The sequence below is a fragment of the Meles meles genome, chromosome 1, assembly GCF_922984935.1.
Source record: "Meles meles chromosome 1, mMelMel3.1 paternal haplotype, whole genome shotgun sequence".
Classification (NCBI taxonomy): Eukaryota; Metazoa; Chordata; class Mammalia; order Carnivora; family Mustelidae; genus Meles; species Meles meles.
Genome location: NC_060066.1, coordinates 85975757 through 85993473, shown reverse-complemented (window position 1 = coordinate 85993473; position 17717 = coordinate 85975757). Strand labels below are relative to the sequence as shown.

General features: G+C 40.3%; 1 protein-coding gene across 1 annotated transcript in view; it reads right to left on the bottom strand.

Annotated features, from left to right (window-relative positions):
- Window positions 1–17454, bottom strand: part of CPA6 (carboxypeptidase A6) — a 366147-nt gene extending 348693 nt beyond the window's left edge. The window contains exon 1 of the mRNA XM_046016779.1: window positions 17123–17454. Within this exon, the coding sequence (XP_045872735.1) occupies window positions 17123–17238 (116 nt within the window). The 5' untranslated portion in view covers window positions 17239–17454. The remainder of the gene's footprint in view (window positions 1–17122) is intronic.
- Window positions 17455–17717: the final 263 nt, after the last annotated feature.

The window sequence follows — 17717 nt, the reverse complement described above, 5'->3', positions numbered from 1 at the left end:
TATCTCCCTTATGAAAATATGGGCTTCACAGGAATAAGTGCTTTGCCTTCCTTATTTCTAGTCCTTTATATTCTTAACACCTGGAACTTGGGACATATAGGTGCTCAATGAGAATATGATAAATGAATATTAGTCTCTTTATAGGCTGTTGTTGACTGACTTAATGGAACTCTGAGATTGCCACCTTCCATTATCAAAGCTCCATGATTGACTGTTGTGAGCACTCCTGGTTTCTACATACAGTAGCCCTCCCCCACCCCCTCCGCCCTGCCCCGACCCTTCTTCATGATTCCAGTTACCTACAGTCAACAGGTCTTGAAGCAGATAATCCTCCCACCAAATCATCAGATAAGTCAGTAATATTCTAGTGCTGCCTCCACAATGCCTAGGTCATTGACCCCACTTCAAGGTATCATGTAGGGATGTCATCTCACATCACAAGAAGAGGGAGTACAGTACACAACATTTTGAGAGACCACACTCACCTAACTTGTCATAATATACTATATATAATTTTTCTTTGTTATTGTTTACCTCTTATTGTGCCTAACATATATCCAAATTTATCACGGTATACATATATATAATGGGTTCGGTGCTATCTGTAGTTTCAGGCCTCCACTGGGGGCCTTGGAACAAACCCTAACACGTAAGGTGGACTCCAGCATTTGAGTTATCTACAGTTCTATTTATTATCCTATATTATATTACAAAACATACACAAAATTAAAGGATGAGAAAATGTTTGAGATCTGTTATAACATTTTTTTTTCTGGGTGACAGTTATGCAGAGTTACAGGACAATCAGTCACAAAGTTAGCTGCAAAGCTAATCTTTTGCAATATTCTTTAAGAAAAAGCTTGTGTTTAAAGGCAGAGGTCTCTTTAGTCAAGGTTCTAGAATGTATGAGAGAGGGGCAAAGAAAAATGATTTGCAGGTGATTGAATAGTGGTTTTATTCAGACGTTCTTTTTCTAGTTTCCAGGTTGAAGTTACTGGTGAGGGAGATAATCAAGCATTCATAGATCAGAGGTGAGGTCTACTCAAAAAGTGAGAAGTTCAAAGTACTGAGAAGTCAAATAAAAATAGGAATGTGGAATTTTATCAGACAGTGGAATAGCAGCAGAAAATTTATGCAGACAAACTTTCCTTTCAACCCATGCCCCACAGAGACAAGATGAAATAACCCTTAATGTTCAACCTGGACTAGGCTGTGATTATCACTACTATGGAAGCTTTAGAAAGAAATTGATGGTGTAGAAAACTGCTAGCAAATGTTTTTCTTGAATTTCTTCAAGACATAATGGGTTAGCTCAGTCTCAGAAAAATACATGTAATAGAGGAACAGACTAAAAGCATAATGGAGTCTCCCTCTAGTCATTTCAAATGCATGTCCTGACTCATTGTATTAACTTTCAAATGAAAAAGATCAAAATACAAATTTATTTGTAGTATGGTATGGCAACCACAGAATTTCTATTTGAAAATCTACTTAAACAACACAATAGCATGATGCTGGTTGTGCCTGGTATTTTGCCAACCTGCAAAGTCATAAACCCTGCTCCAGTGTTTTCTAGTTTCCTTGGTATCTATGGGACACACAGCAAGGCAGCCGCTTTGGCCATTTAATGCTTCATTAGAGTACTCAATCTCAAATTTTGCTCTGAACTAAAAAAGATGAGTGCGTTTGTTTTTCTTTTCAGTCATTTGTTTGGTATTGAGTGCTGTATTATTAAATTTACTGGCTTCTGATTCGTATTTGCAATGCTTCTAGAACACTTTTGGCATAACAGAAGCTGAAATCCTTGCAATAGTGTTGACTTTTGGAAGGGGGGATACCATGGGATTTACACAGGTTAAAAATTTCTCTGAATACAAAAGTTGTTCATCCCTCATGTAGAATTAGTAAATAATGTAGGAAGAAAACAGGACCCCCTGATGCTGTCTCTTAGTCATAATAATCACTTAATATTTTAGAGCATTTCCCCCCACCAGATAGCTAACCATATCATTTGTAAGGAATCATGAACATAAGCTGTTAATACAGTTTGGTGTCTGGTTTTCTTAACATTTCATATTGTATCTTGAGCACTAATATATTAGGCATTTATAATGGGCACAGATTTCATAATATATAAGTAACCTTTCTTGTTGAACATAGATGTAGTGTTCCACATTTTTATAAAATTGGTGATAAACATCTTTCCATCTACTTTAAGGCTTTGCCCACACTTCATATAATTCCCTTAGGAACGCTTCTTAAGAAATTAAACTGCCGAGAATATTAGTGTTGGAAATAGCTTATGTTGGAGTTTATGTGTGTTAGGGTCTGTCCTCAGCACTTTACATATATGCATTTAGTATTAGTTCAATTTTACAAAGGGAGAAAATTGAAGCACAGAGAGATTAACTCTTTAAGGTCATAGGGTAAGTGGAAAAGCTGGGATGCTACCCCAGGAGATTTGAGGCTGGAGCTGGTGCTCCTGACCCCTGTGCTGTAGGGACTCTCTAATCACTTAGGTAAACATGACCTTCGCAGGTCATCCACATTAGACTTGGAAGTAATAGACCACCTACTTGAACCCCTGGACGCTACAGAAAGTAAGGCCTAGAAAGATTAAGCGACAAAGTCAAATCGCTGGTGGCAGATCTAGGTTTTACATCTTGACTCCTCATCCTGCAGTCCAAACACTTGTTATTCCAAAGGTGGCCCATGAACCACAGCATCAGCCCCACCTGGGAGCTTGTTAGAAATGCAGAATGTCAGGTCCCACCCCAACCCTCCTGAAGCAGAATCTGCATGTTAACAAGATCCCCTGGTGATTCCTTTGTACATTAAAACTCCAGAAGCTCTGGCAATACACTGTAAACTTGATAGATCTTGGTATTTCAATGGAAAATCTGCATATAAACTGCTAGTATTTCCACAGCATGAAAAAAAAGTCATTTTTCAGTTAGTTAAAGCTTTTATGAGGTTGAAGCATATGAAACTGCTGTTATTTTAGAGAAAACATTTAATATTGGCAACTTAGTGTGGCTCAACTTCTGTGGGTGGAAGGATAACAATAATAAAACAGGTATTAGTTTGAGTAGAGATTGGACTTGAAGTGGAAGAGGTTCTTTATCCCCCGTGAATATACATGTTAGTCAGGAAGAAAACACAATTAAATACCTACATTGCAAAGTGGTAAGTGCTACAGGAAAGCATTCTGAGAGCTTTGGAAGAAGGTAAGTTATGTTCTGGAAAATAAACATGGAAAATCATTTGCTTCTGTTAGTGGCAAAAAAGGCAGGCATACAAGCCTTAGTCAAAGTATTATATGGGCATCCCCAGAAGTTTCGCAGAATCGGATTTAAACCAATTGGTTAAGTATATAAGGTGCTCCACAAAGTTTGGGAGCTATGACTTGCCACTTGAACTAAGAAAACTAAGGACTATGTTGTCCTTTAACGGTCATAGTAGTTAATGAGAGTTTACAGGTCTCACCATTTAGGGTGTACTATTTTCATGGGCCCCACTTTGGCCGTTTCTCTTTTTTTGAAGTTAACACTTTCAGATTGGGTAAAGTGAAGAACTGGCTTCCATTACAGTATGAATGAAGAGAACAATTTTAGGAGTATTATTTAAAGATGTACTTTTTTTTAACCAGAAGCTGTGAATAACTTATAAGCAAGCCATATGTGTAAATATAAAAACCTTGGTTAAATATTTTCCATTCTCAATCCTTTTAGGTATCTTGTTGTTCTAGAAATGAGAATGCTATACACATTTTGCATCTTTACAGTAGTTGGTTTAGAAGTATTTAATTTGGGGGGAGATGGTTGAATTGGTAATAATTCCACTTTACCATCCATCTTTTTCTTATAAGGTTCCCTTTTTTAGAAAGAACTGACCTACCAGTTGTTGGGCCCATAATGAGGTACAATACTGTTCAAAGCAGTCCTAAGAGCATGAGAAGGAAAGTATCTGAGACCAGAATTGGGTAATCATTGGAGTGATACATGAAATGCATTGAGCAGGGAGAAAGTGACACGAGGGTAGGATAGATTGCACATAGGTACATACAGGTGGTAGCTTTCAATATTCCCCACATCCTCCCTGCAGGCCTGAGGGGCAAATGGCCTCTAGTTCTCACTACCATCTTTATTTTTATGAAATCTAGTCTGGCGAAACTGCCTGCAAATGTCAGAAGTTTGATTCCTAATGTATTCATTTCCTCCCTTGCCTGCCTTCTCCCGCCCTTCCCTCACATCCTTCTAAACTTTTACCAAATCTCCCAAATACTATCTGGACACTGGGAGAATATAAAAGAAGAGGAAGATCTAGCACCTTACTCTCAATTTGCTTGTAAAACAACTTTCTTCCTGGAAAAGCAAAGATAGGACAGCCACAAAAAGCTATTAATACCCAGCAGTCGGTGGTGATTGTAAAAAAGGACAGATAGAGTACTATGGGATCACAGAGTGGGGAGCAGTCACAGCTGTTGCTGGCATCAGGGAACTCCTTTCTGAGGAGTGATGTTTGAACTAGCTCATGAAAGGCAGGCAGGCTTCAGAGAGGGAGAAGGAGGGATTCCCCAGAAATGCATGCCACAGAGACAAAGGCCCACAGAAGGAGGTGGAGGGGATTTGGGGGATGTTATGCACTGTAAAGAAAAAGGAAATAAAGGATTTTTTTTCTTTTTTTTTCTGCAGGGGAGGGGCAAAAAGAGAGTAACTATGCCCTTCAATGGCTCAGCTGCAGCCATGTCATGAGAACCACAGGGATCTCAAACTTTAAGCTCACATTACCTGAAAGGCTTGTTAAATCCTTTCTTGCTAGGTCCACCCCTGGAGTTCTTTATGCAGAGGGGGTTGTGGGGAGGAACATGTGTAGCCTGAGAGTCTGCATTTCTGTGACATTCCCAGGTGATGCTGGTGCTTCTGGTCTGAGAACCCCTGTCCAGAGATATGGCCAACAAGCTCCCATCCCACTTGCTATTTCTTCTGCCTGGAAATTTCTACCCCCAGATAGTCACATGGCTCCTGGCCTCAGTTTGTTCTTCTCATTTTGTCTCCTGACACTCTTTATTCCTGGTCTATGCTGTACCTTCATAACCCCTATCATATCTTAACACTATGGTAATTTTTTTTTATCACCCATTAAGATATAAATCCCATGAAGGACAGTTTTGTTGCTTTAAGCAGTGCTGTAATTCCTAGCACCTAAATTTCTGCGTTTCTAGACTTTAAAATACCATTGGGCACATGGTAGGCACTCAAATAGTGTTGACTTGCCCCAAAGAATAAAATGCCTAGGAATAAGTTTAATTGAGGTGAAAGACCTATACTCTGAAAACTGTAAGACACTGAAGAAACCAAAGACAATATTGGAAAAATACTGTTAAAGTGTCTATATTACCCAAAGCAATCTACAGATTCAGCCCTGTTAACATGCCAACAACATTTTTTCACAGAATTTGCATACTAAAGTTTGTAGAACCACAAAAGACCCCCAAAAGCCAATGCAATCTTGAACAAAACTAGAGATACTACAATCTCAGTTTTCAAGATATGATACAAAACTATAGTGATCAAAACAGTATGACAGTGGCATAAAAATAGACACAAGATCAATGGAACAAAACAGAACACAGAAATAAACCCACACTTATATGGTCAATTAGTCTAGGACAAAGGAGAAAAGCATATGCAATGGGAAACAGACAATGTCTTCAAACAGTACTGGAAAAACTGATCCTCTACATGTAAAAGAATGAAATGGGCCACCTTCTTATACACAGAAATAAACTTAAATGGATGGAAGACCTAAATGTGAGACCTGCAGCCGTAAAAATCCTACGAGAAAATGTAGGCGGTAATTTCTTTGATATCAGCCTTAGCAATATTTTTCTAGATAGGTCTCCTAAGGCAAGGGAAACAAAAGCAAAATAAACTATCAGGACTACACCAAAATAAAGAGCTTAGCACAGCAAAGGAAACACTAAATGAAAAGGCAACCTACTGAATGGGAGGAGAAACTTGTACAGGATAACTCCGATTACATAGTTTAAATAGTAACCCACTAAGAATACAACTTATCAAAACAAACAAACAAACAAACAAACAAAAAACCAAAAAAATCCAGTGATCTGATTAGAAATAGGCAAAGAACCCGAATACACATTTTCCAAAGATGACAGCAGGTGGCCAATAGACACATGAAAAGATGTTCAACATCACTAATCAGGGAAATGCAAATCAAAACCACAGTGAGATACCCCCTAATATGTGTCACATTGTCTAAAATCAAAAAGGTAAAACACGTGTCGGTGACAATGTGGAGAAAAGGGAACCCTCTTGCACTATTGGTGGGAATGTAGACTGGTGCAGCCACAATCGAGGTTTCTCAAAAAGTTAATAAAAATTAAGTTAATTAACTTAATTAACCATAAGATCCAGTAATTCTACTAGAGACCTACTCAAAGAAAACAAACACACTAATTTGAAAATATATAGGCATCCCTATGTTATTACAGCATTATTTACAATAGGCAAAATATGGAAACAACCCAGGTGTCTACCAATAGATGAATAAAGATGTTGTACACACACACACACACACACACACACACACACACACACACAGATATTATTCAATTGTAAAAAAGGGAGGAGATCCTGCCATTTACAACAACTTGGATAGACCTAAAGGTTATTATGCTAAGAGAATTAAGTTAGAGAAAGACCATATGATTTCATTTATATGTGGAATCTAAAAAATAAAACCAACAGAAACAGACTCAAATACAGACAATGCACAGATGGTTGCCAGAGCAGAGACGGGTAGGGGAAGGGCATAAGGAGAGAAAGGGAGTGGGAGATATGGACTTCCGGTTACGGAATGAGTAAGTCACGGGGGTGACAGGAACGGCATAGGGTAATAGTCAATGATATTGTAATAGATTTTGTGATGACAGATGGCAGCTACACTTGTGGTGAACTTAGCATAAGGTATAAACTTGTCAAATCGCTATGTTGTACACCTGAAACTAATGTAACCATCAGCTATACTTTGGGGAAAAAATTAGTGTTGACTTGATAAAGGAGATATTGTCTTGGAAAGAGAGGTGGGCCTGGGACTCATAGATTGAGTCAGAGAGGATGGAAGACAAGATAACTCAGGCCATACACCACATTGACTCCATCTTAAGGACACACATCTTTGGTTTTATTAGTAAAAAGTTTGGGGTCAGGGGTAGTAGGGAGGGAGAGTGAGGTACAGTAAGAGCTTTAAGTAACTGCAGAGTTTCAGAACAGCTTCTGTAAAGGCCAGCTATATTCTAAGGGAATAAACACCCTCATTTAGGGCAGAGGAAAAGCCAGTCAGACTATAATTCTCTCTGAAATGCAGAAGTAGTCTTTCTATCTGGTATTATATTAAGAGGATTTCCTACTTGTCACTTGCAGTCATTCCCTTTTCCTGACACACAGAGGCCTTAAAACTCCTATGGGGGAGCCCAGTTCTTCCTGTGTCCTCCTTTCTACCCTGTAAGTCAAGGGCATAGAATACAGTTTCCAGCAGCAAATTTTTACTCCGAACAGCCTGCTATACAGGGTTGTCCCAAATCCCTCTAACCTTCCATATGTTTGGCAATTTTGATGCCAAATGTATTGCTACTACATCATACACACATTATATACCTTCCACGGAAACATGATTGATATGGTCAGTCCTATTATAGTCTCTTACTAGAAACCTTGTGTCTTCATTATATTCACAAAAATCACAAATAGGAACTTAGACATTTAGAGGATTCATAAATTAGTCCCATTAAGACGGAAATCTAAAAGATAGAAGAGGGATGTGAAAATATGGCAAATGAGGTCACCTGTATAGGTTGTCACAGATTCTTTAAGTGCAAAAATAAGCTCATCTGGTGATAAAATGTGATACCCTAGTTGTAACATTTAGCAACACTCAATCTAAGACTGAAATGCTATACAAATACACACTCTGTGTGTCAAAAGTCAAGAGTAGGAAGAGGGTTGTTGATCTAATGCAGTTGCATTTTCATTCTCCCCTTCTCCCCTGCCCCAGTTTAGATCACTGAATTAAGATCAAAGCCCTCAAGGTTGCTGGAGGGAAAGGATAATTGGATGATGGGTATTAAACAGAGCCCTTGACATAAAGAGCACTGGGTGTTAAATGCAATTGGTGAATCATAAGATTCCATCCCTGAAACTAATATAGTATGTTAACTAAATTGAATTTTAAAGAGTAAAAAAAAAATGCCCTCAAGAGGCAGAGACTCTTCTGCTCTCTGCTTTGGAGATTCCTAACCCTTCCTGGAACATAGGATTGGTGGTAAGGCATACGTTGGTTTGGCTGGTACTTGGTAAGTGTGGTATGATGAGGGAAGACGGGACTGGAAAGATGGAGAGGATGGTGTACCTCCAGTCCGGAGGGAATTGACAGGAGGAGGGAAAAGGGAAGCCCATTCATTTGGCTAAGACAACATGAAGACATTTTAACAGAACTTTTAATTTCCCAGGAAGATGAAAGGTAATCAGTTTTGTAATAGGTTATCTACATGAGAGACTTTCCAACTAATATTAGACATAATAATACACTTAACACCTATATTATATTCCAATTTATAAATTTTGTGAGAAATTTGTTAACATTAGAGGAAGCAAGGTATAGGAATCCTCTGTACAGTAAATTTAAAATTTAAGTTTAAGAAAACAAAACTGAGGGGTGCCTGGGGTGCTCAGTGGGTTAAAGCCTCTGCCTTCTGCTCAGGTCTTGACCCAGGGTCCTGGGATTGAGCCCTGCATTGGGCTCTCTGCTCAGCAGGGAGCCTGGTTCCCTTCCTCTCTCTCTGCCTGCCTCTCTGCCTACTCGTGATCTCTGTCTGTCAAATAAACAAATAAAATCTTAAAAAAAAAGAAAACTGAAAAATCATCTTTTTTTTTTTAAAGAGACTCTTTTTTTTTTAAGATTTTATTTATTTATTTGACAGATAGAGATCACAAGTAGGGAGAGAGGCAGGCAGAGAGAGAGAGAGAAAGGAGGAAGCAGGCTCCCTGCCCAGCAGAGAGCCCGATGCGGGGTTCGATCCCAGGACCCTGGGATCATGACCTGAGCGAAAGGCAGAGGCTTTAACCCACTGAGCCACCCAGGTGCCCCTGAAAAATCATCTTTTATCAGGTCCTCTATCTACTATGTCTTCATAGGGCTAGGTTTTTTTTGTTTTTGTTTTGTTTTGTTTTTTGTTTGTTTTTTAGGAAAGAGGCCAGCTAGCTTCCTATCTCTTCAGACACCTAACTCTATTTCTTAACTATAGTCTTACTCTTATTTTTTTTAAGATTTTATTTATTTATTTGACAGACAGAGATCACAGGTATGCAGGCAGAGAGAGAGAGAGAGAGAGAGAGATTGAGAGGAGGAAGCAGGCTCCCCACCGAGCAGAGAGCCTGATGTGGGGCTCGATTCCAGGATCCTGAGAACATGACCCGAGCCGAAGGCAGAGGCTTTTACCCACTGAGCCACTCAGGTGCCCCTATTACTCTTATTCTTGCCACCTGGCATAAAACATGGTCATACTCCCTTATCTTAAGTAGTAAAAACAAGAACAAAACCCTTTCAAATATTTATCAACTCTCCACTCTGACTTCATGGATAAGCTTCTTTAAATTATGGTCTACACTCACCGCTAATGTCCTCACATCCCATTTGTCTTCAGCTGACCGTGCTCTGGATTTCCCTCACCATTTCACTAAAAGCACCTCTGATGATAATACAACTGAGATCTTGAATGGCCAAGCCAATGGATATCACTTTGTCATATTTAATGTGACTGGCCTCACCTTTCTTGGATCTTACTCTCCTGGGTTTTGTTCTAGTACTTTCTACTAGTTTCTCTGGCTCTTCCTTCCCCTCATTGTTCTATCTTGGTTTGAGTTCTTTATTTTTAATGTAATGAGTGCTTCCTAGATGCCCCATCCTATACTTGATGGTTTTAAGAAGGCATACATCAGTTCCTGGAATCAATTCCACAGTCTAGATATCTTGAGCTTCAGAGCCATCTATCCAGTTGGGTACTTTATAAATCCCTCAAACTACACAGAGCTGAAGTAGTACTTACCCTCTCTGCAAAGAGCTCAGTTCTATTAATCCTAAGAATCATTTTACACTATTTCCTCCTTCGTCTCCTCTTCAGTTACCCAATTGTGAAAATTCTACCTGTTAAGTATTTCTTTAATTGGTTCCATCCTTTCTCTTTGATTGTTACTGCCAGAAACAAGGCTCTACCATGTTATTACCATGATCACTATAATATCCCAGTCTTTTGTCCCCAATTATTAGCCTTTAAGTCTTCCCTTCTCAATGATGGGAAAGGGAATTTTCCTTGGGGGGCAGGGGAAGAAAGTAATCTAGATTTTTTTTTCTTTCTTCTTTCTTTTTTTCTTTTCTTTTCTTTTTTTTGTAAAATTCTTGACTAGCATCTAATCACCCTTGGGAGAAACCAGAACTTCATGTTATGGGACATAAAAGAGTTCATGACCTTGAAGGCTTACCTCACCTCTCCTACCAAGAGAAATACCTTATTTTGTTCATACTTAATTGCTCTCATTTTCTAGATTTGACCAAGTTCTCACCTGTTGTTCTTTGCACAGGCAATATATCCCTGTGTCTGGAAAGCCTTCACTTAATTTCTATTTGTTCTTTATGCCTGAGATGAGGACCATGTTCTCGGAGTCCCAAACATTCAGAAGAAAAATGTAAAATACTTTGCATATTTAATAATTCACTCAGATTTCTGTCTTTTAAAGACTCTTCTCACAATGAAAAAGCCTTTTTTGACCTTTCAGAGGTCTAGATTAAGTGATCCTTTCTCTTGCACTCACTCGGCACCAAGAGTTTTGTCTGTGGGCACAGTGATCCCAGAGTTGAAATTGTTTACTTACCCAAGTTACTCATTACACTATGCACATGGACTGCTCTTTTATCTGTAGTCCCAGACTAGCAGAGGGCCAGATATGCTACAAATATTTATAGAAATGAAATTAAATCCTCCCTCATTAAACACTTCTCAGATTTGCCAAGGCTGAGAAGTCATTTTACTTCATCCCCAATAACCCTAAGGAATAAGACAGAGTAAGATTTCTGGATTCACCAAACAGTGTTGTTAACTATAAGGACTACTTCAAACTCACCTGACCTGGGTTTTAGTCCCACTCCACCAGCTCTGCAAATTTTTTTTTTTTTTTTGAGTTCTGCTTCCTCGTGTATTAAAGAAAGGGACTAAGCTCTAATTTTGTGGTCTTTCTTTTCTGATTCTATGACTTAAATACCATTTACAAAATAAAAATGCACATTTTGAATCTGTGTCAAGTACACAATTCTAAAAGCCCATTTGGATGGATTGCTTCTATAGGAGAATGAAATAGAAGGGAAAGTAGATTGGTAATCATTAAATGTCAGAGTGACCACTGAGAGAAGCTGCTAGTTATTTCCTAGTATGTTTCCCCCAAGCCATACTCACCATTCCCAGCCATTATTTCATAGCCTCCCATGCAGCTAAATCTGTCTAACTCTGGCCAGTAGGGAGTGATGGCGAAGGATTGTTCCCTTAAAGGAGAGGGACCAACACTTTCCATGGTCCTGCTGGCTGGACCTCAAGAGCTAGACTCACTGAACCACATTTGGGAGCTGAGTGTTGAGCATGGCAGAGACACAGGACAGAGTCCATTCCTCTGGCACTACCAACTATACCTGCTTGTATTTCTACATGAGAAAGAAATTCTTGTTCAAACCATTGAGATTTGGGGTTGTTGTAGAAAAAGAACAAACAAAAACAAACCAGCAAACCCACAACCCAACAGTATTCTTAGTAAAAAATACTAATATTTTATTATTTTCAAATACACTGGGAAGATGGTAATTTTGTTGAAGTCATTTTAAAGCTTGCTTGAACCTTTAATAAAATAATTAATGACATTTACTATACTACCCAGAACAAGCTACTTGAAAACTTCATATTCTACATTCACTTTATTATGAAGAAACTAACGACCAGAGGCAGACTGGAAAAGGTATTTGTTTGGCAAAGCAAATTCTAATCCTATGAACCAGTTATGTACTGAGGGATTGTAGTGAAGACTAGAATAGTTCACAAGACAACTTCCTTTTCTGATCAGCAGTTCCATTTACACAGACTAAAAGACTTATGCTTTTGTAGCTTTCACAATATAAAATTATGGAATAGTAACATCCTTCACTACTTTTCAGGAAGTGGAAGTGATCATGCTTAACGGTATTACCCAGAATGTATCCTGGTGCCATAAAATAAAGTCTTCATTATCAGACTGGGATCCAAGAAGTGGCCCAGAAGCACATAAAACACTCCTCTTTTTACTAGCTCAGTGGCAGAGGGAATGCTGATCCCTATGCCTGCCTGGGAGTTCAGGTCAGAGGAAATAGAGACCTACAGCATCGTATGCTTTTACCAAGCAAAGCAGGAGGCCTCAACACACAGAACAGACTGTGGGGAATAAAGCTTTTGGAATAAACACCTGATAATCAGCACTTAGGAGTTGCCCTTTGAGCTAGTGCATAAGGAAAACTTAAGTTATTCTCCCATTAATAAGGGCCAAGAGCTCAAAGGAACTTTCCAGAGAACACTGAAGAACTATTCTATAAACCACAATGACTTGTGAAGAATGAGTTCAAAAACCAAACTTAAAACCTACTGTACATCTTTCATAATTCCCCAATGCCCCTATAGCTCACACATTCCAATCTATCATTCATGATCTGAGATGGCTCATTCTTGCTTTAGGCCCTTATGATGAATGGGGCCTGCCTTCTTTTGTTAAAGATGGATCAAGGCTGAAGCACTCCCTTTTCTCTGGACTACAGAGGAGTCTCAAGGCTGAAGAGGAGTGAAATAGAGACAGGAGAACCAGAGAGTCTGATTATAGAGCCCTTGAAAGCCAGGCAAAGGATTCTGGATTTGATGTAATTAGCAATAGGAAGCCAAAGTAGATTTTTGAGCAAGGGAGTAACACGTGCAAAGGCTTATTTTAGTAAGATCATTAGAATGAGAATGGAGTAGAGAGGTAGAGCAGTTAGGAGAAAGCCACCTTAATTTGGGCTACGATAAGGAAATACTGAATATGACTGGTGGCTATGGCAAGGGAGAAGAGAGAGAGGACAAGGAGGAGACTTTCTACAGGAAGATAGTAAGGAACTAAATTTGCAGTCTTGAAATAAGAAGGGAGCTGAAAACTTGAAACAATGCTTATTAAAGAAGGAAACACAGTGAATAAGGCTGAATCCATGATTTACCATCTAAATCAGGACTCTGTTCAGACTGAAATGGGGTATTGCCAATTACTAGGCCAGAAGAGCAGGTGAGAACAGCGCCAGTCTCAGGCAAACAGGGATTTCGAGCCATCTTACCTGAAAGGGGTTTTAACTACCACCATAGAAGACAACTCAGATTCCAATGACCACCCTGTGCTCTTGAACTCTAGCTCTGGGTTTCTAAAAGTTAGACTCTAAAAGGAAGCTACCATTGGAGGATGAAAATAAAAAGCTGTTGTTGAGAGCCAGAGTGGTAAGCTGGAAAACAAATATGATGTCCCTGAAGTTCAAGCTGTTCTGAGTTACCGTATTTCTCATAGTTGTCTGCTTTTCAATAGGTCACATCCTGATTTGGGGTCTCTTTGCTTAACGGTTTCAAGGACCAAACTGCCTTCTTAAAAAGCAAACCCTGTTTCCTTCCATTCCTAATTCTCCATATCGTTTTCCATGAAGGACTAGTAAACCAAGGTGGGGGTATGGGGTGTTGGGGGCAACAGGGTTAAGGATGGGGGTGTGGATACTGCATGGACACTGACTATTCAGCATACACCAGCTGTCCAGTGGGCCATAACCAGCCTTGCACATACATACCTATGGTCATGGGACAAAGGCAGTCCTTAGAGTTGCTCCCCTGAAAGGAGAAATGACCACACAGTGACAGGAAAGGAGTCTTCAGCATGTGCTGGGCTGAGTGAGGAAGGAGTGTTCCAGTACTCAGCAGGCACATCCAGTACCACTGGGCTCAAGTCCAACAAGGAACCCTAGTGTCAGGAAGCATGTTCACATTCCTCCCCAGCTGAGCTATAGCAGGGCTGAGTGATCAGAACAGGCGAAGCCTAGAATAGATTTCCACTCCTCCCTTCTTGGTTCAGAGCTCACTAATCAATCCTCATGGTCTCTTCATTCCACACAACATTTATACATTTCTACTAATGTTATGTGTGGGGTTATTTACTAAACCAAGCTATCAGAGGGCATGGACTCTGTTGGTTAATGTTCTTGGCACAGAGTAATATTACTTCTTGAATGAATGAAGGCAAACACCCATGGCCAGTTCCTGTGCTACTTTGTTTTTACTCATCTTCCACTTTCCATCCCTTGTGTTGTCTGCCTGCTTTTCTAATAAGATTCACCATCAATGACTCATCACCTAGAGAAGGGAACCACAATTAGACTTTTAGCTACATAATCCCTGAAACTATCAGTTCCCCAAACAAGATTAAACCTTCAGTTTTCCTTAAGACCAATTATCTTCTGTATCTTAAAGGAGTGATGGAATAGGAAGTAGCTTGTCCAGTCAAGCAGAGCCAGGTTAGAATCCCAACTGTGCCCTTACAATGACCTTGGGTTAGTTAGCTCTGAAGTTGGATTACCCAGTTGTACTTCATTTAGCTTAACTGTAAAATGGGGATACCCAAAACTGCATTATATTGTTGATAAAGACCTACAAAATTGTTTTTACCAAAATGCAAGAAATGGGACCGCTCCATAATTAACAAAGCCTAAACCTATTAATGGAGAAAAAGTGAGGTGGTCTAGAATTTTAATCTTGAATTGGCAACAAAGATCACACGAAGTAACTATGCCACCATGTCATGCCATCAGGTTCTTACTCACTCAAGAACGAGACAGGCAGAAAGTAGTTCCTGAGGGAGGCAAGCAAAGGAATCCCAAACATAAGCAGCATTTCTGTCTTTCGTGATGAGAGAATGGCCTTTTTAGTAAGATGAAGTTAAAATCCCCCATTTCTGGTGGGAATGTGCCCAGACACTTCCGGTTTTAAAGATGCTCTAGGCTTCTACAGTGATGGACAGGTAAAGCGATCTTCAGTTTCTCAAATGTTTCAACTTTTTTCTCCAACTTTCAGATATCCGCTAATTCATACATTTGGGACTGACTTATTATGTCGCAGCCAAAGGGAAAACAGCAATTAATGCTTTCATTGCAGAACAGAAAAATAGTGCAGCTTCCTCCAGAAAAGTTCCAGTTGCAACAAATTCTAGAAGGAAAAATTTACTGCCATTGGCTGCGTTTCCTCTACGTGCTGCTTAGCTAAGTGCCTGCACCTGCTCCGCTGAAGCAGGTCTGCTAACTTGGTCATCATCAAGCACCACACACTGAAATAATTAAGAACAGGGCCCCAGCCGAGTGGAGCAGTGTGGTCCTAGGTCACACGGTGTGTCTAAACCTGTGATCTATGATTATCACGTGGCCTGACACCAGACAGGAGAGTCCGTAAAGTCCACAGTGGGGTCAATACCAGTCATGAAACATGGCTCCTTTGTCCAGATCTCCAAAGGCATGACGAACAACAGGATGTGAAGCCTGAACCCTGTGTGTTTAGGAGACTGATAAGCAACCTTTCTGATGTTCGCCCCTTTCTCTTTCTCCCTGGAACACAGGAGTGGAAAAATCAAGATTGTATTACCGTTTATAGCCCTCATCTCCACCAATGCCTCCTCCCCCATCTTATTGTCCCCAAAACTGAGGACAGGTTTTTTTGTATTGTTTTGTTTAAGTTTTCCCTGTAAGCACCATATTCAGGAGAAACAGTAAAGGGAGGGCCTAGATTCTTTATTATTTTTTTAAATTTTATTTATTGGACAGAGAGAGATCACAAGTAGGCAGAGAGGCAGGCAAAGGAGGTGGAGGAAGCATGACCCTGAGATCATGACCTGAGCCGAAGGCAGAGGCCCAGCCCACTGAGCCACCCAGGCGCCCCAGCACTAAATTCTTTAGGAGACAAAAGGGAAGTATTTCTCTTTCCAGGGTCATACTTACAAGTTCTTCTTTACATTATTCCTAGTAAGAACAACTGTGCCTTAACACACTGGACACACCTAGGGGAAAGTTTTCCTCAATTGATAGTTACAGAAAGATAAAGATTTAAGACCCTGGTTTTCCTCCTCTATAAAAAGCAATTGAATTAGATGAGCTATTTAAGATTCTTCCTGATTTAAAATGCAGTAATGTCGTAATTTCCAGATTCAAAGAATGACATCCTGCAAATCTGAGTAAAACAAGTGTTGTAGCGTCCACAACAAGCCTTTGGGAAAAAAGGTGCAGAGTTGCACACTGCTTCGTATGCAGTCCTGTGCCTCCTTAAGAAAGGTACCCTAAGCTACAGACACGGGTGGGGTGGGGTGGGGTGGGGGAGCTTATTGTTTTTTCCCCTTCTACATTCTTCCCTTCCGAAAAAAAACACCCAGTTTTACTGTTGACTACTTTTATTCGGCTTATTTTGAGCTGGCTCATTTGCATGGCTCAGATTTTAAAATCTTTCTAATAACCACTATGCAGGCTAACACACACACACACACACACACACACACACACACACACACAGCCACCCACCCCCACCCCCTCCGGTCTTAATCACTGGTGAATTTCAACCCTTTCTGTCTACAATCCTGAAGGAGAAGCTCTAGTTTTCAGGTCATAATTCACGTGGCACAACAGCATCCTTTTTACGCAGATACTGTAAATGCTGGCCACTCCAAGGACAGAATCTCATTCAACACTGGTCCACAGTGGAGGGTGGCACACTATAAAAAGTGTGAAAAGCTAGACTTGCGACCTCCGCGTTCTCTCAGTGAGCTCTACCTAAGAGCTGGGAACTGCACACATGCTTTACTTTAGGTGAGGGCGAAGTGGACAGATTCACACAAAAATCACAGATGAGAAAAAAAAAATCTGAGGTAGACTCAAGAGCAAACCAGTCCCCTTATCCAACTAAAAGTCACACAGGAAACGAAAGTCACTCACTCACCCAGCATAGCTGTTGTTATAAAGGTGGCCATGCCCTGCTTGCAGAATCTTCAAAAAAAGCAGGCAAAGAGGCAGAAAAGCAGCTGTCCGAGTCCTGGGCTTCCCGAGGAACTTCATAGTGTTGCAAGGAGAGGAGCTGAAAGTTCCCTTACAGCAGTCGCCCTAGGCTGGAGGTGGCTCACAGGGCTCCCTCCACATGTGCAAACCTTCTCTGGGAGGGGGTGGGGACAAAGGCTGGGGAGTGAGTAAAATGTGACACTTCTTTCCAGCCACAGGGAGGGAAAAAAAAATTTAAGCAGCCGAAGAAGGGAAGTTGCTATTAAAACTTTGTCTTGGGACGAGAAGCAGCAGCACACACAGCCCAGCCCAGCAGCTGAGCCTGATCCTTAATCAGGCTGCCCTAGAAGGGGCTGAGCCTCCCCTGTGCTGACTCATGGCTGGGGTTCACTGGGTGCTGCTTCCTTTGGATAACTTCTTTTGTTTTTTTTTGTTGTTGTTGTTCATTTCTTGCTTTACGACTTTAGGCCCCTAACTTTCTTGGACAACCTTTCTCCTTTTATTACGTTCTACAGCACAGGACCCTATCCTGAACACAA